The 21,045-nt window shown below is 35.4% G+C and overlaps 1 protein-coding gene across 1 annotated transcript in view; it reads left to right on the forward strand.

Annotated features, from left to right (window-relative positions):
* Positions 1 to 2,915: 2,915 nt before the first annotated feature.
* The window catches only part of LOC136842168 (uncharacterized), a gene marked incomplete at its 3' end in the record, with an annotated part of 42,820 nt that continues 24,690 nt past the window's right edge, over positions 2,916 to 21,045 (forward strand). Inside the window, exon 1 of the mRNA XM_067109527.1 lies at positions 2,916 to 3,121. Coding sequence (XP_066965628.1) covers positions 3,060 to 3,121 — 62 coding nt within the window. The remainder of the gene's footprint in view (positions 3,122 to 21,045) is intronic.

The following is a 21,045-nucleotide window of genomic DNA, read 5'->3' on the forward strand; positions in this document are numbered from 1 at the left end:
AGAAAAGGATCGCAAGTTCTTTTAACCGAAGGCGTGTAAATTAGAAATTCCTTACGCTAGGGGAGAAGAAACAGAAATTCCCTAGACATCTGACCTCTGATTGGGAAATTCCCTAGACACTGAACCTCTGATCAAGAAATTCCCTAGAATATAGGCGAACAAACAAGGCGATCTGGAAACGAGACACTGCTAAATCTAAAGGAATTAGTGTTTATGCAATGGTGACTGACTGACAGGTCACATTAGAAAGAAGAAACCTAATCCCATTATGCAGGATATATTTTTAGTGAGGAAGAGAGTCCTTCGCGCTCCTTACGCATTCCGTCTCATTCTATAGGACATCGTAGAATATCCTACCACATTCTCATCACATCAACGCATTCTCTCAGCCTCATCATCTTTCTCATACTCATCACCAGTACTCAAATGATATCAATATATCTTCTATATATATCAGAGACCTACATTTATATTAACTCAACTTCGACGTAAACATCACTAAGTCATCGCTGGGACATCCATAAACATCTTCATACACGAATTCACGCATTGCGTATTTTTGTAAAGAGGGAACAGACACCGCAATGCGCGTTTCTTACTGTCCAAGGCGCACTTTTATATTCAAGGTCTGAGCGTAGACAGATCTCTTTATTAGGGGAGTATCATCACCACTATCACGCACTATAATAACACTATAAAGAAGACTTATTTTTCTAAGGAGGCACAATCTACGAAGCACTACACACACACACAGCTCTCTGACCGAATTATATATACAAAGACAATCTTTGCGTGTACCAGACAGTATTCGGGAAACAGAGAGGTCGGGTGCTTGCTCTTGCGAGACTGCCACCTGAGATTCCCAAGATTCTGTACACCTGAGCAAGGAACGGCTTTAGTGAACGAGCAAAAACGAGCAACATCTCCACTGATACAAAAACGTAAATACACAAACACCTGACGTAACTGGTTGCTGAGGGTCAAAACTGTGTTACGGTCACGCTGGAAATGCTTATCTGATCGTCTCATTTTGGATTTCTCAAGAGGACCCACGACCCGAGAAGGTGATTTTTCTTTCAATCAGTGCAAGTCGTCATCCTCAGTATTATCTACTTCGGAGGCTCCTCTCTCTCTCTCTCCGTTACACTGGCATGAAAGAACTGAACCGGTTGCCCCGTTGTACAAGCGAACTACAGTGACAGAAAGATGAGTGCCTAGGAAACGAAAACAAACATATTAATCATCGTGCAGTGAAAAAAGGGGGGAGGAACACGAGAGAGAGAGAGAGAGAGAGAGAGAGAGAGAGAGAGAGAGAGAGAGAGAGAGAAGAGGGGAGGGGTCAAAAGACTCATTAATAGACTCCCCTGAACGCATCTTCCGTAATTGAAGGCCATCCATCGCGCAGGCCCGTCCGAAGAAGAAGAATTTCGTTGGACCGGGAGCAGAGAGGACCTTCCGGGGTCTTCAGAGGAAGCGCTAAAAGGGTGGGTGGCCATCATCAGCCCATCTGAGAGCTGGAAAAGGCTCTGGAAAGCTCTGGAAAGGCTCTGGAAAGCCAAAAATAACAGGCCGGGATCTCAATCTAGATACGGTTTTCCGCCCGATACTCGACGAGAAAAAGCAGTATCATTCCAGGAGAACTGGAAGGCTCCCTGGATTCCAGTATTCAGTCGATTGCTCTGGAAAGCGCTGGAAAACCAAAAATAAGAAAAACTGTAGCATCCATAACAGGCCGGGATCTCTTTCTAGATACAGTTTTCCGCCCGATATTCGACGAGACAAAGCAGCATCATTCCAGAAGAACTGGAAGGGCCCCCCTGGAATCCTGGATTTACTCAGCAGCTTCTGACGAGGTTGGTCCTTTCTACTGGAGCGCTCCTGGACCACAAAAGGAAGCCGGAGGACCTCGTTGCCACAACAGAGGTCACGCCCACGCTGAAAGGGCGCCATTTAACTGTACGATGCTAAGGACGCCAACAGTATTGCCATACCATTAATGAGCACCCCAGGACAGTATTACCAGAAACCAAGTGCCAAAGTTACCTGACATACAAGAGTGCACAGCCGCACGAAGGCTTCGTGATGTACAGCGGTTTCGTTCAAAGTAGTGGATTTAGAGGGAAGAAGACTCCATTGCACCAGATTCAAATACGGATGATGACGCTGGGTTGTTAAGTGTAAAGTAATACGAGGAACTATGACCGTGTTATGAAATCCCGTTAACTTTAGAATAAATAGTCTTCCACGTACCACTGAGTATTAGACTGTGGACTGAAGAACGTTATTTCTCGAGCTTAAACGCTGTAGTATAAACACACTTCGATTATACCCACAGACAAACGTAAAGAGAGGAACGAAGAGAAGAGAAATACAGAGAGAAAATTAAAGAGAAGTCAGGCAACCCGAATCGTTGCACTGATGTAGTGAGGAATTACCTTTATGAATTTTTTTTTACTAACAGAACATAGGACACTGGACGCAGCTCCCAGTTAAATTCTATTTTTCTACTTCCCTCCGGCTGATAAAAGACAGATGTCTGCCAGGGGATGATTGTGGAAAGAGACACGTGTCTGTAGATTATCAAGAAAAGAATATTATCTTTTTACTGACTTGTTCAACAGGGTGTTAATCAGTCATGCACTGAGGTTTCAGAAGTCTAGACAGAAAGGAGCATTTCAAGACTTGATTCTGAAGTCTTTAAATCACCGTCAGGAGAAAAAGATCCATAAGCAGTGTCAGATATCCTGTATAAATGTAAATATAACATAAATATTCTCTGATCAAGAGAAGGAAAACTGAAAGCAGTCACCACCAGACAAGCTACAGAAGCACCAGACGACCAACCTATGAAAGCACCAAAATAAGAAGCCGTAAGATAAAGCAAGGTAACAGGAACACAAGAGGAGGAGGAGGAGGAAGAAAAAGAAGAAGAGGAGGGGGAAGGAAAGGAAAAGGAAAAGAAGAAGAAGAAGAAGAAGAAGCAGGAAGAGCAAGCAGCAAAGTGAGGGAGACAGAGAGAGGCAGGCAGACATTGTCCAGAAGGCAGCCAAGTTCTAACAATGGGAAGTAGCTGTTCATCGTCCCAGTCTCTCAAGGACAATGTCTCCGTCAAGAGTGAGGAGTAAGTACCTGAGTCTGTTTTCGTTTTTTGTTCAGCGACAAACTTCCTTTTGCCCCTTCTTGAAGGTTCTTGCTACTGAAGTTTATAAATGCTGCGAGAATCTTTTTGAAGACTCCTTTTGTTGTTGGAAGTTGTAAATGTAGCAAAATGTTATAGATGTTGTAAGCATCTCTTTGAAGATTCTTGCTAATGAAGTTTATAAATGTTAAAAAAATCTGTTTGAAGATTCTTGTTATTGAAGTTTAATGTTATAATAATCTTTTTTAAGATTCCTGCAACTGAAGTTTGTAAATGTCGCAAGACTCTTGCAACTGAAGTTTATAAATGTTGAAAGAATCTTTCTGAAGATTCTTGCCACTGAAGTTTGTAAATGTAGGAAGAATCTTTTTTGGAGATTCTTGTTACTGAAGTTTGTAAATGTTGTAAGGATCTTTTCTGAAGAATCTTGCTGTTCAAGTTTATAAATGTAGCAAGAATCTTGTTGTTGAAGTTTGTAAATGTAGCAAGAATCTTTTTGGAGATTCTTGATGTTGAAGTTTCTCAATGTAGCAAGAATCTTTTTGGAGTTTCTTGTTATTGAAGTTTGTAAATTAGTAAAGAATCTTTTTGAAGATTCTTGCTTTTGAAGCTTATAAACGTGGCGATAATCCTTTTGAAGATTATTGTTATTTAAGTTTATAAATGTAGCAAGAATCTTTACGGAGATTCTTGCTACTGAAGCTTGTAAATGTAGCAAGAATACTTTTGGAGATTCTTGCTATTGAAGCTTGTAAATGTAGCAAGAATCTTTACGGAGATTCTTGCTACTGAAGCTTGTAAATGTAGCAAGAATCTTTTTGAAGATTCTTGCGTGTGCACAACTGTTAAATAACGTTGATTTTATTAGCTCTTTTTTCTGTTAATATAGGAGTATTAATAATTTATATCTAAGACTTAATTATCTAAAAAGAAGATAGATCTTTCCTTCCATTTTCTTTGCGATTTTACTTCTTCTTCCATCTTTTTTCTTTAGACACCTCTCCCTACCAAAGGTCACTTCTGGGGATTTATGCCAGTTGCTGTTCTTGCAATGTTTACACACTTTTGGGAGCATGCGTGAGAAAATGCATTATATGGTGACAGAAGTTAATTACAAATGATTGTCATCTAGTTATGTTTCATGCTTGAGTCGGAACGACCTTCAGTTAGTTACCTTACAAAACGTGGGAGTATATTGACGAAGTATGTCGGTTTGATTGATAATAAAAGTAAGCTTGACTAAGAATTAAATTAAGCTAAGCAAGAAATTTGATGTAAATTAGTTACCTTACAAAAAGTGGCAGTATCTTGATGGGCGTAAGTCATTTTGATTGATAGTAAAAGTAAGCCTAAGCATTAATTTAAACAAGGCAGAGAAAAATTTATGTAAAATATCGGTTTTTTTTACCTCTCCGAAAAATCTGTGTATAACTGTTTTTACCACGGAAAATCTCCTTATACCTTCATTATGGCAGCAATAGTACACGAAGGAATAGGCCCAAAGTTTAGTTGCGTCTGGCAATTTTGTGTGATGAGAATTTTCAAACAAAATACAATTCTTCCCCTTAGACAACTCTATGAATATTTACATATAGTTATCATAACAACGACTGTATTTAATATTTAATAATACTATGCATAATTAATGCAAAGAAATCTTTTTCTTCCAAATTCAAAGCCCTTTACAAGTTTAAAATTATCTATATTTTGACTTTTCACTTTCAGCGATCGTACAATTGGCCCTCATCTCAAAGTTCGGTCAAATTAGTACATTGTGTAACCACTGCCTTCTATCCGCCCTTGTTCTGCTCAAGAAATGGTCACAGCAGTTTTATCATGAACGTGATAACTAAAAACCTTTAATTTAGAATTGACTTAAATCATAATGCGTTGGCTATTTTCTGTCTCCAAAGCATCTTCAATATTTCGATTTTTTGGGCTCTGTTTTTCCATCATAGCACCTTGAAATTTTCATGTTCGGTTTTAGGCAGATTTGAGCTTAAGCAAAAATGTACCTTACACGAAGTTTAACGGCCCGTTTAAAGAAAAAAAAATCGTGATTTAATTATAATTGTCACCATCATTATAATAATAAAATTCCATATATAATATATAATACATTTAATGCATGTTTATCTATTTATTACTTTATTGTTTTCTTTTTTAAAATGTGGGATCTCTACTTTCTGTATTTCACTTCACCTCCGCTTACTTCTTCCTAATGAACACCTTAATATTCTTTGGAAGCTTGAACTTCAAGTCAGTGGCCCCTTCGGTGGGATTGTTCCATGTGAATAGGCTTCATATAATAATAATAATAATAATAATAATAATAATAATAATAATAATAATAATAATAATAATAATAATAATAATAATAATAATATTAATAATGTATAGTGGGTATTCATACCAAGTAATAGTAATATCAGTACTAGACGTATCAGCACCGTTTATGTTAACATCAGTAACAATAAGTAATATAAACAAAAACATTAATGATAACAGTATAACATCAGTAACAATAAGTAATATACAAAACGGTGACGATAACAGTAAGCAAACTGTTCAGGTAGCAATAAAAAAAATGAAGATCCATGTATAAGGTCCGTAGATTTTACCTTATCTACTTTTATCTTTTTTTTTAACTAAGAAATGGAGCTGGGGCAATTCCCTATACGCCTAAAATTACTCTAGAATGTATTTTTCATTTTCACTTTAAATTTAAGGATGTAGGACTGAAAAAATACTGATAGTTTATGTACGAAAACAGTGTCACAATCCAAAACGACCGTAAAAACACACACTACATATATATATATATATATATATATATATATATATATATATATATATATATATATATATATATATATATAAATCCACGAATGAAAGAGAAGCAATGAAGTGCTGCAAGGCCTTTCGACTTATGGTCCTTTAGTGGATTTTGTCTTTATATATTCATCACGTTCCATATTTTCGTGAATCAGCTATACATACGTACACACACACACACACACACACACACACACACACACACACACACACACACACATATATATATATATATACATATACATATATACATACATATACATATACACAACTGTATAATGGCGAGAAAATCCGAATTGCTTGCTTGAGAATAAGGTGTCAGATCCCTGTGCGCAGCCTCTCCATCAAAATGTATAGAGACCGTCACCGACACTTCTCAAGCAAGCTTGCGTGATTGACAGCTGGAACGCTTCTCTCTTCACCCCCCCGCCCCTTCGCCTTTGGAAGATACACAACACAGGCCTTTGGCGGCCCCCAAAAGCGGGTTTCTCTCCGTGAAAGAGGCTGAATTCTAAATTCTAGTCACCAAAATAACAAAATAAATAAGTAAATATATATATATATATATATATATATATATATATATATATATATATATATATATACATAAAAAAGACCTATCTTGCATTTTACATTGGCTAATGACTGAATTCTTCAGATACTGATAATCCCAGGTGACAAATTATACATCTTTTTTTTCAGTAAGGCTGTTTTTAAATATGACATGCAAAGACGGGTGTTTATCTATCATAAAAGCCCATTAAGGTCAGTTCTAAGTATTTTATGCTAAAATCCAACGATGGAATTTTGTCTCCTTTTCCTGCTATTCCACATAATCATTCATTTTTCTATTAAATATACATCAAAGCGAAAACACCTAACATGTGTATACATGATATTTTGACACGCTCAATTGTTTGCAATACCTCAGCGCAATGATTCTCAATCTGAGGTTTAGTGTACAAATACACGAAGGGTTTCCAAGGAGTATTTAAGATGAGAGAGAGAGAGAGAGAGAGAGAGAGAGAGAGAGAGAGAGAGAGAGAGAGAGAGAGAGGTTGATTATGGTGTTGGTGGTTAACCGCATAAAGCAATCTTTCAATAGTAATATTTCAATAATATATGATATTAAAAATACTTTAGCAGCATACCTATCAGGTGAATACATTACACACACACACACACACACACACACACACACACACATATATATATATATATATATATATATATATATATATATATATATATATATATATATATATATATATATATATATATATATATATATATAAATATATATATATATATGTATATATATACAACTGGGAAGTAGTTTGAAAATGCTATTGAATACCCCTAAGATATGCTTCGCAAAGACACAAAGGTGGAAATGGAAAAATTCTAGCCTCGCACCTGAGAACCAACACATATCGGAATCATCACAATTCAAACTGAGCAACAATACCTATTGTCGAACCTTTTAATCTGGAATTAGGCATCGCTTAACAGTCATTATATATTCAGTATCAGGCTGGTGGAACTAAGAGTAGAATTTCGGGTATGAATCAGGTTTTACCAGACTGCAAATCCCCGTAGTGCCGTCAGTGCGCCTCGTGCGGTGCACTGTAGGCCTTACTTAAGGTCCTTTCCAGCGTGCTTTCGGCCCCTAGCTGCAACTCCTTTTCGTTTCTTTTACTGTACCTCCTTTCATATTCTCTTTCTTACATCTGGCTTTCCACGTTCTTCTAACAATTGATTCATAGTGCAACAGCGAGGTTTTCCTCCTGTTACACCTTTCAAACCTTCTTACTGTCAATTTCCGTTTCAGCGCTGAATGACCTCTTAGGTCCCGGTGCTTGGCCTTTGGCCTAATATATATATTCTATCCAATTAAATTCAGAATGCAAATAGTCTGAGAGCCTATTTGCCATAATGTTTAAGGGATTTGATCCAAACAAGAACTTTTAAGTTTAAATATTGTCTTAGGTTGTGTTTCAATATATTGTGTTTATGATAGGGTATTTGATGGGCCGGTACCATACACGCGTTGTTCAAGGAACTTTGGTATCATGGGCACTATTTTATGTTTTGATATCTAATTACTACGGATAACTTGTAGCTATATAAATTGTGCATCTAGGCTATATACATTATGACTGAACGTATAACTATATTATGCGTGCATTTAATGCATGTGTATGCAACATTCACCACACATGAACAAACTTAGTGTGTACATATATATATGTATGTATATATATAATATATATACAGACAATATATCTATATATATTTATTTATTTATGTGTGTATATGTATATATATACATATATATATGTATATATATGTGTGTATATATATGTATATATATATGTGTATATATATATATATATATATATATATATATATATATATATATATATATATATATATATATATATATATATATATATATATATATATATATATATATATATATATATATATATAATAACCTACGCACATTCTCCTTTATACCGTACGCACTACATAGCGTATTACATAAACTAATAAAAATGCTGCGTAATTACATTAATTGTTATAAAGTTTTATTTAAGGGATACTTAATAACAGCACTTAAAACAACTACACATTCATTAACGGAGCAACCACAGTAAACAGCATAGTAATTGTACACATTAGCAGTAACAACGTAATATTTTCTTTCATTCATGAAATCCGGATTGCTCTCGCTTAAGAATGATGACCCGAAAAAGTAACTAAATGGAATTTTATATTGTTCGGCATAATATTGATGATTATAGAGAAAATATAGAATAATCTCTCTCTCTCTCTCTCTCTCTTTCTCTTTCTGTGTCATCAGTTTTCAATATGTTATATGAGCTGACTTATGAGGATATACTTCTCTCTCTCTCTCTCTCTCTGTCTCTCTGTCTCTGTCTGTCTCTCTCTCTCTCTCTTTTCGGTACTATTAATATTTGATGACCTTAGTTATGAAGACATGATCTCTCTCTCTCTCTCTCTCTCTCTCTCTCTCTCTCTCTCCGGAATTATTTTGTTGAATATGTTATATGAATTAAGTTAGGAAGAAATCTCTCTCTCTCTCTCTCTCTCTCTCTCTCTCTCTCTCTCTCTCTCTCTCTCTCTCTCTCCGGCATTATTTTATTGAATAAGTCATATGAATTAAGTTAGGAAGAAATTCTCTCTCTCTCTCTCTCTCTCTCTCCGGCATTATTTTGTTGAATATGTTATATGAATTAAGTTAGGAAGAAATTCTCTCTCTCTCTCTCTCTCTCTCTCTCTCTCTCTCCGGCATTATTTTGTTGAATATGTTATATGAATTAAGTTAGGAAGAAATCTCTCTCTCTCTCTTTCGGAAACCTTGGTTCCTCTCTCTTCATAACCTTCATAGCATGACGTTTGATAATAATGAAGCGTTTTGTGGCCCTATTATTCTTACTCGAAGATTTTCCTGTACCTAAATCCTACTTCATGTATCAATAAAAAGAATCATTCAGTTCCTGTAACCTCTCCCGGAGGATGCGTAAGCCCTTGAAGGATCCTCGCCATATACGCGCAAGCACGCGCGCGCACACACCCACACACGAGTACGCAATCACCTAAATACGTATGAGCGCAAATATGTATCTTAATCAAGTGACTCCGGAAAGGTAAAGCAAATTTCATATGTCGTCGATTCGTGGAAATTAACAAAAAAATACCGGTACTTCAAAAAGATCAAGTTGAAGGTATTAACTTACCCCCTTCAGGGAGAGAGAGAGAGAGAGAGAGAGAGAGAGAGAGAGAGAGAGAGAGAGAGAGAGAGAGAGAGAGAATCATATTCTTCATAACTCTCGGTCATCAAACATTAAAAATAATACTGAGAGAGAGAGAGAGAGAGAAGAGAGAGAGAGAGAGAGAGAGAGAGAGAGAATCATATCTTCATAACTCAGGTCATCATCAAAACATTTAAAAAAAGAGAGAGAGAGAGAGAATACTGGTCATCGAGACATTAAAAAGAGAAGAGAGAGAGAGAGAGAGAGAGAGAGAGAGAGAGAGAGAGAGAGAATCATATCTTCATAACTCAGGTCATCGAACATTAAAAAATAATACTGGAGAGAGAGAGAGAGAGAGAGAGAGAGAGAGAGAGAGAGAGAGAGAGAGAGAGAGAGAGAGAGAGAGAGAGAGAGAGATTACTTTCTGCCAAGGATTGTTCACGACACAACAACGAAGAAATCACTTTAATTGAAGCGTAACATGAGCGAGAAAAAATTGAGAAGGTGGGCGTGTAAGAAGATGGAATGAAAGCGGAGGAAGAAGAGGAGGAGGAGGAGGAGGAGGAGGAAAATGTGGGAAAGGCAGAAACGAAAAGGGGAACAGAAGGACGGAAAAGAATCCTGGGGAAGTTGATCCCAACGGACTGTGCATAACCTGATGCTTTCTCAATTGGCTGCAAAGCTCGAGAGCCCCACTTGAGATAACGGTGTTTACGCATCATTTGACCCCCTACATGGCGAGAGCACTGCGGGACAGTCCTGAGTTCCCGGACGGGATGTGTCTCGAATTTCGGTTTTTACTGGATGAAACTGGAGAGCTCAGAGCTTACGAAATGAATAAGTATCTCTGTAAAATAAAGTGCTGAGGACTGCACTTTTTTCCCGTACTTGGAGAGGTCATTACAGGAGAGTCCTGAATTCCCGAACGGGATGTGTCTAGAATTTCGGTTTATATTGGATGAAATTGAAGAGCTCAGAGCTTACGAAATGAATGGATATCTGTCAAATACTGTGCTGGGGATTGCACTTTTTCCGTAAATTGAGAGATCATTACAGGACAGCCCTGAATCTCCAAACGGGGATGTACCTAGAATCTCGATTTGTATCTGGTGGAAATTGAAGAGCTCAGAGCTTACGAAATAAATGAGTATCTGTCAAGTAAAGTGCTGAGGACTGCACTTTTTTCCGTAAATGAAGAGATCATTACAGGATAGTCCTGAATCTCCAAACGGGGATGTATCTAGAATCTCGATTTGTATTTGGTGGAAATTGAAGAGCTCATAGCTTACGAAATGAATGGACATCTGTCAAGTAAAGTGCTGAAGACTGCACTTTTTTCCGTACATGGAGAGAGTCATTACATTGCAGGACAGCCCTGAATCTCAGAAACGAAATGAACGATGCATCTAGAATCTTGCAGGACAGCCCTGAATTTCAAACGGGGATGAAGAATCTGAATTTCATGAAATTGAGACCCTTGGCTTACAAAATATAGGAAATAAATTAATATCAATACAATCCTTTGTATTTGATGAAACTGGAGAGCTCTAGCTTAGGGAATAAACGAAATAAATGAATACCAATAAAATGAAATGTTGAGGACTGCATTTTTTTTCGTATGCCAAGTCCGATGGGAGTGGCAACTATGAGGTCATTAAGCTTGTAAATACGTTGATAACACATAGACTTATTAAAATAAATTGGATAATTTACATGTGATGAATAAATATCAATCTAGTGAAATGCTCAGGACTGCACTTTTTACGTACGCGCAGTCCGATGGAAGTGGCAACTACATTAGCTTACTGGGCTTGTGAATATGTAAATAACACAGACTTATTATGTTAAAAGTTGAATACTCTTCTATTTTGTACTAGAATAATCAGGAACAGCTAAAATCCCTTGACCGAATCTTCAAGTATTAACACAAATTCAAAGAAAACATTCCGTATGCGAAAATGGTCCGAGATGTTTATATTGATGAATATGCTTACTGGTTGTCACAACTATTTAAATAATGAATAGACTTATTATGATGATAGTTGGATACCCTTCTATTTTGTGCCAAAATAATCAGGAACTTCTCATCCTTCGACCGGATCTTCTAGCATTAACACAAATTGAAAGTAATCATTCACTGAATATCCAAAATGGCGAAATGTTTATATTGGTTGAATATGTCCAGACCCTTTGGTTATTAAATCTAACTTCAAAGACGAATGGATGTACCAACTCGATATTTCTTCTATAGAGTACCCTGCTCTGTCACGAAAATAAAACGTGATGATTCTAATAACTTAATGCCACAAGATGTAAAAATCCGTTTATTTGTCATTTTGCTTCCCTCGATTTGTATAATCTTCCTTCCTTCAAAGGCCCAGCAACCATTCCGATTCTTGGATTTGTCCAGAACCGTTTGCTGTAAATATAACACTAAACACTACGATATACCTTCCCAATATACAAATGAAAATGATTTTGTTAGTAAGTCAACGTATATCATTATCACGTGGGAAATAGGAACGGCGGATGAATAAACAAATGGAAAGTACAAATGGGAGCAAAGGAAAGTTCGGAGAAGGGGGCAGTTCTCAATGTATATTCTGATAGTCGACAGTAACTGGCCTTTATACAGAATTTAGTAAACGACCACTGGGACCTATGAGGTCATTCAGCGCTGAAACGGAAAACTGAGAGTTTTGAAAGGTGTAACAGGAGACAATTCATGCATACATAAATAAAGTGTTAGGAGAGTGTGGATAGCAAGATGGAAGAGGTGAGAATCTGAATGAAGGTACAGTAAAAGGAATGAAAGGGGTTGCAACTAGGGGCCTAAGGAAGGGACGCTGCAAAGTACCTTAAGTAATGCCTACAGTGCATCGCGTGGGGTGCACTGACGGCACTAACCCCCAACCCCCCCTTACGGGATAGTCAAAGTAGTTGATGGAGTAATTTAAATGCTGTGAGATGCTGTTTTATTTGCGTTGTTAGCTACGTAAATTAATTGAGTCATTTCCGAATTCTCAAGGTTATTATGATCTTTGCTACAGATTCAGCCAATACTTTTATAGATATGTGCACACCAACTCTCTTGTTAATTTGAATAACAGCTCTGATTTTGTTTACCTTCCATTTTCCTTAATTCGACAACAAACAAATTCTCGCAATCTGCTTCAGACAGCAAACATTTTAATCCACAACGCCACTAATAGCAACATATTTACGTAAGAATGTCCTATTAAATCATCAATGATTAGAATACAAATTGCAAAAAGTCATGTTATCAACTAAAACTACCTGGTACGTGTTAAAGAGCTAAAATTTCTAAGCCAACCAATATGAATGGAATAAAAATCACGCATAACATTTTTCTCGTAAATTATCATTTCAAACAAAACAGTGACAACGAACCAACAACAACAAAACAAACCACCCACAAAAAAAAAAAAAACAACAGACACAAAACAGCAAAAACCTCGACAACAAACCCACCCAGGGCACTGGGGGAGAGCAGAGTGTCATTTGCATCACAGGTGGCAGCACCGTCAATGACCGAAGTAGGCTCTGCTAGGGGTGGAGGGGTATCGGAGGAGGGGGTGGAGGAGGAGGATGGGTAGGAGGCTGTGTTAGGGGTTAGATGGACCCTTGTGGTGGTTATATTAGGGGAAGGGGGCCTGTGGGGGCGGAGGGGGAGGGTAGGGTAAGGGGGGCAAGGGACGGACGACTGGATGGACAAGGGAATCTCAGGGCTTCGACAAGCAAGGGTCGTTGTCTAGGTGCACCCTCTCCATGGCATCTAATTACTCCTCCCTTAACGTTAGAAAACCTCTCTGCCTTGCCTTGCTCTCTCTCTCTCTCTCTCTCTCTCTCTCTCTCTCTCTCTCTCTCTAGAAGGTACAGTCCCTTGCTACACAAAGTTTAGTCGTCTTTCATATTCTTGTTGGACGTGTCTCGTCCATGTCTGTTGTAATTACTTTTTTTCATAATATAGAAACATAAAACACATCTTCATATATATATATATATGTATATATACATACATATAACTATATATAATATATATAAATATATACATATATGTATGTGTATATATATATATATAATATTTACGAGTGTGTGCATATGTATGTATGTAAAGAGTATCTGTCAGTCTGTCTGTTATGTGCACATACACTGTCATTTACCTGCCTGCATTAAGTTGTCTTTAACCCAATCTTATATTTTAAGCACAGAATTCGTACACTCAACAAACAACGGAAGACACAATACTAAAACCTCTTTTACGATTTATTTTACTAAAAAGAAAGTTCTTTTTTCTTAATTCTCTAATCATTATTATTATTATTATTATTATTATTATTGCTGTTGTTGTTGGAGTAATAAAAATCCACAATTATATATAGTAAATATATTACTATGTAAAATGAACCATATATAATTGTGGATTTTTATTACTCAGATTGTTTTCACGAAACTATGAATCTATTATTATTGTTGTTGTTGTTATTATTATTATTATTATTATTATTATTATTATTATTATTATTATATTATTATTATTATTATTATTCAGATGATAAAAACCGGAATGGAAAATTAAAGAAAAAATCATGCTCTACCAAAGAATTAAAAAACACCCAATAAAAATAAAAAAAAAAAACACTATAAAAAAAAGCTTCTGACCAATCGAAGGTACAATGAACAGGCTTTCCCCGAAAACAAACGGTACAAAAAAATAAATAAATAAATAAAGTGCCACAGACTCCATCGAAATTGATTTCCATAGAGCCCATCAGCGTAACAGGACCGAAGTGATCAACGGTGGGTGAGTGAGTGAGTGAGGGAGAGACTGAGTGAGCCAGGGTTTTGAGTTCGTGAGTGAGGGAGCCCAGTGATGGGAGTGAGCTGAATGAGGAGAGGAAGTGAGTCAGGTTGAGTCTTGGAGGTGAGGAGGAGAGAGTGAATGAGTCAGGGTTGAGTTCGTGAGTGAGTGAGTGAGTGATAGAGGGAGGGAGTGAGTGAATGAGTCAGGGTGAGTCCGTGAGTGGTTGAGGGAGGGAGGAGGGAGTGAGTGAGTGAGGGAGTCAGTGAATGAGTGAGTGAGTGAGAGATGCAGTCGGCACCAAATCAAATGGCCCAGCGCCGTTCAATAAAACAGCAAGGGCCAACTTATCGACCTTACACGGCACTAATGACATACAGAGAGAGAGAGAGAGAGAGAGAGAGAGAGAGAGAGAGAGAGAGAGAGAGAGAGAGAGAGAGAGAGAGAGCCTGCCACAGATTTACAAAACTCACTGTAAATATAGGCACATCTATTGAAGAAAAGTGAGTGAGTGTGTTACAGATATACCATCTCAGTTTCAGACGTAATGTCTAAAGTAAAACAAAATTTTAAAACAATAATACTAACCAACGTAATAATAAGGATGACTAGCAATAACAAACACCTAAGTAACATATACTAATGTATACCAATACAACCATGATCTCATCAATGAATGTAAGGAAAAAATAAAAAAAAACACATCTTGAAAATAAAAGTAATACTCGGCGCTAAAAAATTTGTGCAACATCCGTTCTGGCACCTGCACTGTAATTAACCACCATCTGTGCAACCGCCATAATTAGTCATCATTAGAGCTACCCGAACACTATAATTAGCCACAATTTTGGCCAACGTCACAGTATAATTTGTCATCCGGTCAAACACTACAGTATATTTCCCATACAAAAAAGTATTATTTAGGCAACCCCAACACTATACCTGATCACCGTTTGGTATATATGTATATATATATATATATATATATATATATATATATATATATATATATATATATATATATATATATATATATACATATATATATATATATATATATATATATATATATATATTTATTTATATATAAATTTATATATATATATATGAAAGAAAAAATCAAATAAATAAAATATTTTATCTTTATGAAGACCATTATAATGAGAGTCACTAGCCAAAATAATTACATACATTACAAAGAAAACCAGTACACAGATGCATATAACATGATTCGAATAATAAAAATATTATAATGACACTGTGAATAGCTACAATAATATTAGAAAAAAGAAAAATACATTTTCCCTGAAACTAGACCCCAGGAGAAACTCCTGATGCCACTGTGACTTCAAAGGATGAAATGAAACCAGTAAAAAGACTTGCCATACAAATCATGACCATCGGAATCCAAAAGCCACGAGAAATCCTTCCGTGTAACCAAAAACAGATACCACGAAAGAAGGTTCTTTATTGACAACAGAGTCCCCAAGACACAACAACAGCAACAAGCAAATACTAAAAGAACGGCTAAAGAAAACCTAAAAGAATGATTAAACTTAAAAGAATGACTGTACAAAACTTAAAAATGAGTCCCAAGACACAACAACAGTAACAAACAAATACTAAAAAGAATATTATAGAAAACCTAAAGAATTAAACTTAAAAGAATGACTGTACAAAACTTAAAAATGAGTCCCCAAGACACAACAACAGTAACAAACAAATACTAAAAGAATGGCTATAGAAAACCTAAAAGAATGATTAAACTTAAAAGAATGACTGTACAAAACTTAAAAATGAGTCCCCAAGACACAACAACAGTAACAAACAAATACTAAAAGAATGGTTATAGAAAACCTAAAAGAATGATTAAACTTAAAAGAATGACTATACATAACTTTAAAGAATGATCACAGGGAACTTAAAATTCATGTACTGTATTACTTCAAGTTACATCGATTCCAGCAATGTTAATTAAAAGAAACACAGGCAAGCAGATATATATAATTATATATAAATATATATATATATTTATTTATATAACGGAATAGCAAACACATAACTACCTCGGGCGGTTTCTTTTCATTTTTTTCGTGAGAGCTCACTAATGGACGAACTATATGTAATTATGTATTATTACTGAAATACATCACGTATTCACAGCCACAGTCTTGACGAAGCTTAATCCTTTTCTACTGTGAGGGACACAGAGACCCGCTAATGAATACTTGGGGTTTTTAACCGATCTTAATCAGATTATTCAACATTACGTCCTACTTTCTTCTTGGATCACTGAATGGCCTGCGTAACTTCAAATAGAATAATGACCTACGGTATAAAGTGTTGCTTAGACCACTATCCCAAACTATTATTATTATTATTATTATTATTATTATTATTATTATTGTTAAGATGATGAACCCTATTAATGTGGGAAATACCACAGGGGCCGAGACTTGAAATTCAAGCTTTCAACGATTACTATTATTATTATTATTATTATTATTATTATTATTATTATTATTATTATTATTATTCAGATGATGAGCCATATTAATGTTGAACAAGCCCAAAAGGGCTATAAACTTGAAATTCAAGCTTCCAAAGAATATAATTATTATTATTATTATTATTATTATTCAGATGATGAATCCTAGTCATATGGAACAAACCCACAGGGGTCATGGACTTGAAATCCAAGCTTCCAAAGATTATTATTATTATTATTATTATTATTATTATTATTATTATTATTATTATATTCAGATGCTGAACCCTATTCATATGGAACAAGCCCACAAGGACCATAGACTTGAAATTCAAGCTTCCAAAGAATATTACGGTGTTCAGTAGAAAGAATGAACCATCCTATAGCCACCTGACTGTTACGTCCCAAAGAAAAACATTCGTGTACCACATCTAGACCTCAAAAGGGCGGGTTCAATTCAGTTTCGTACGATCCCTCATCTTTATGAGGGAATTCCGAAAGAATGAGCAACTTATCGCCTTTATCTACTTTCTAAGAGGAAATGTGAAGAGAAATAATTATCAGAGAATTGACTCCAAGAGAACCGATGAACATAGTTTTTTCTGTCAGATGATAGAGTAACCCTTAGTAACATGCTAAGAGACTATTTAATGTATTATTCCCTTCGATGTTTAGTTTTCTGTAAAATAAAGCTATTGTGCCGGCTTTTTCTGTCCGTCTGCACTTTTTCTGCCCATATTTTTTCTGTCCGCCCTCAGATCTTAAAAACTACTGAGGCTAGAGGGCTGCAAATTGGTATGTTAATCATCCACCCTCCAATCATCGCACACACCAAATTGCAGCCCTCTAGCCTCAGTAGTTTTTATTTTATTTAATAAGGTTAAGGTTAGCCTGAATGGTGCGTCTGGCAACGATATAGGACAGGCCACCACCGGGCCGTGGTTCATACAGCATTATACCAAGACCACCAAAAGCTAGATCTATTTTCGGTGGTCTTGACTATAGGCTGTACAGAAAACTCGATTGCGCTGAAGAAACTTCGGCGCAGTTTGTTAGTTTCCACAGTTAGATCTAATTTCTCAGTCCTATAGTCATATCTCCCACAGAGTCTTCCGCAGAAGCTTTACGAAGGAAATGATCGATAAGGAATGACCAATATTAGAAGAAATCCAAGGAACGCTGAAACCCTAACTGGAATAATTTCCCACAGTTAATGATGAAACTTAAGACTCTAAAAAGTAATGAGGGCAATTTCTGCTGCTTCTCATAGCGCTCAATTCTATATGAAAATTTTATCTATTACGCTGCACACCGAGTAGATAGACAGATAGATAGATAGATAGGTACTTCTCAGATATTAAAGAAATTTGGAGGATTACAGAAAAGAATCCAGAAATGAAATTCAAAAGGGAGACACAGTATACATACATACATATATATATATATATAAAGAAGATATATATATATATATAATTATATATATATATATATATATATATATATATATATATATACATATATATATATATACATACATCTATATATATATATATATACATACATATATATATATATATATATATATATATATATATATATATATATGTATATATATACATATATATATTTATATATATATGTATAGCTTATATATATTTCAACATGACACTTTCATACTTTAAGTGATGAATTCCTGTGCAGGAAACTTCCATAACACACAAACTTAGGCTATACATACATTACATACATACATCTGTTTAGATTTATTTTTTAAATATATGTGTACCCATACATAACTGTGGGTTTGTTTCTCCAATAATAATAATAATAATAATAATAATAATAATAATAATAATAATAATAATAATTGTTTACACGGCATCATTTTTCTTCTTTCTCTATTCGTCTTACAATCTTCTTGTCAACGCTACTGCCCTCAGAGAAGGTCTTCTCCTTAATAATAATAATAATAATAATAATAATAATAATAATAATAATACTGGCCAATAATCCCTAAAACTCTACAGAATTTCAAGTCGATGGCCCTTGTGGAATTGTTGCATATGAATAGAGTTCGTCTTGTGACTAATAATAATAATAATAATAATAATAATAATAATAATAATAATTATATCAATAATAATTGAACAGAATGATCATCTGGATGCCGTTGAGTTTTATAATAGTGGATTTCTACGTCTCTCGAATGAGTTTCTTCGTAACAGCAGGTAACCATAATATGGCCAACTATCCAGACGGCCACTCTATTCAATGAAACTTGTTTGAGAGAGGGTCTTCTTCCGAAATAATAATAATAATAATAATAATAATAATAATAATAATAATAATAATAATAATAATAATAATAATAATGATGATGATGAAGACAGAATCTTTCCCTAAAACTCTACGGAGGTTTCCACCCTCATTTCATTACACTGGGACTATTCTCCCCGTCAGAGGTCATCCTCCCTTATCTATAAAATAATAATAATAATAATAATAATAATAATAATAATAATAATAATAATAATAATAATAATAATAATAATATGTAATAATAATGAAGATAGAATCTTTCCATAAAATTCTACGCAGGTTTTCGTCCTTCATTTCATTACACTGGGACTATCCACCCAAAAACCCGTACTAACACTAATCCCGAATGCACCTTACCTCCCAAAAGTTTTCAACACCAATATATTGATTTAAATCTTAAAGATACTCTGTCGGGGAATGAGAGAGGGAGGAAAAAAAAGAAGGAGGCCTCTGATAACCCGTTCAATGCCTCGAACAGTAATCTATAATGAAGAGGGCGTATTACTGATGGTGAAAATGTAAGACAGTGACCGGGCCTTGGTAAACATTTTAGGGTTTTAAAATGTTGAAATGTTCTCCGGGCGATTTTCTTTGGTGCGTAATTGACTTGGATGTACAGAATAAGGAGAATATGTTAAAAAAGATTTCGTTTAGCTAGAGAAAAATTGTTTCTGCAAATACAATATTTATTCTGAATCTGAGTGGTTGGAAGCTTTCTCGCCTATTATGCTAAAGGACCCAGGTTAGAATTTTGGATGAAAACAGGCTGGACACGGTCCAATAAATAAATAAATAAAAAAAAAAAATATATATATATATATATATGTATATATATATATATATATATATATATATATATATATATATATATACATACATAAATAAATAAATCAAATAGGTCACGCATCTTGATCGACGCATTAAATACGCATCTGGTAGTTATTTAGCTGTGGTGGTCACAACCATGATTAAAAATGGCATGAAACAGCAACCTAACCCAAAAGAACTTGCTGAACAATAATAGATTCTATCTATTTATGTAGCTCAAAGCTATTTCCTTGCAAATCCTTCTTCAAAACAGGCTCGGTGACAATACTTCACCGGGCAAATGTGGAGAACCGGGTTGAATTTTCCATAATACATTAAGATTTTCCAAAAGGCATGCAAAGGCCAAGACGTGTCTAGTTTACGCTCTCACACGCAGATAACAGTTCACATTAATATGAACAGGTCTTTTATTGAAAATCATCAAATCTTATACAACCAGCTGATTCTTCAAAGCACCTGGGAGGCTCCCTACTATTCTTCGCGTTTGTAACATATCTCAATCACACTACCGCCCTAAAATGGAAAATAGCAGTATCTGCAAAATTTTCGAAATTGAGATATGCCACTATTGGGCTCGTGAAACACTAATACACAAGTTACTGCAGTTTCAGAATGATCGTTCAATGCTTTCCACGAGTATTTAGGGGGCCCCATTTGCAGCATCCGCAAAATCAGTAGTACGGTGCAATAAAAAATCTTTGACACCGTTTTTCTCAGTTTTGTATTTTCGCAGGTACTGCGGTATTCCATTTTAGGGCAGAGTACCTTTTCTTTATCTGAAAACGAGTCTATGGCCACGTCATCTATGTGATATTACGTCATAATTAGCCATGTG

Source organism: Macrobrachium rosenbergii, chromosome 9, assembly GCF_040412425.1.
Source record: "Macrobrachium rosenbergii isolate ZJJX-2024 chromosome 9, ASM4041242v1, whole genome shotgun sequence".
Taxonomy (NCBI): Eukaryota; Metazoa; Arthropoda; class Malacostraca; order Decapoda; family Palaemonidae; genus Macrobrachium; species Macrobrachium rosenbergii.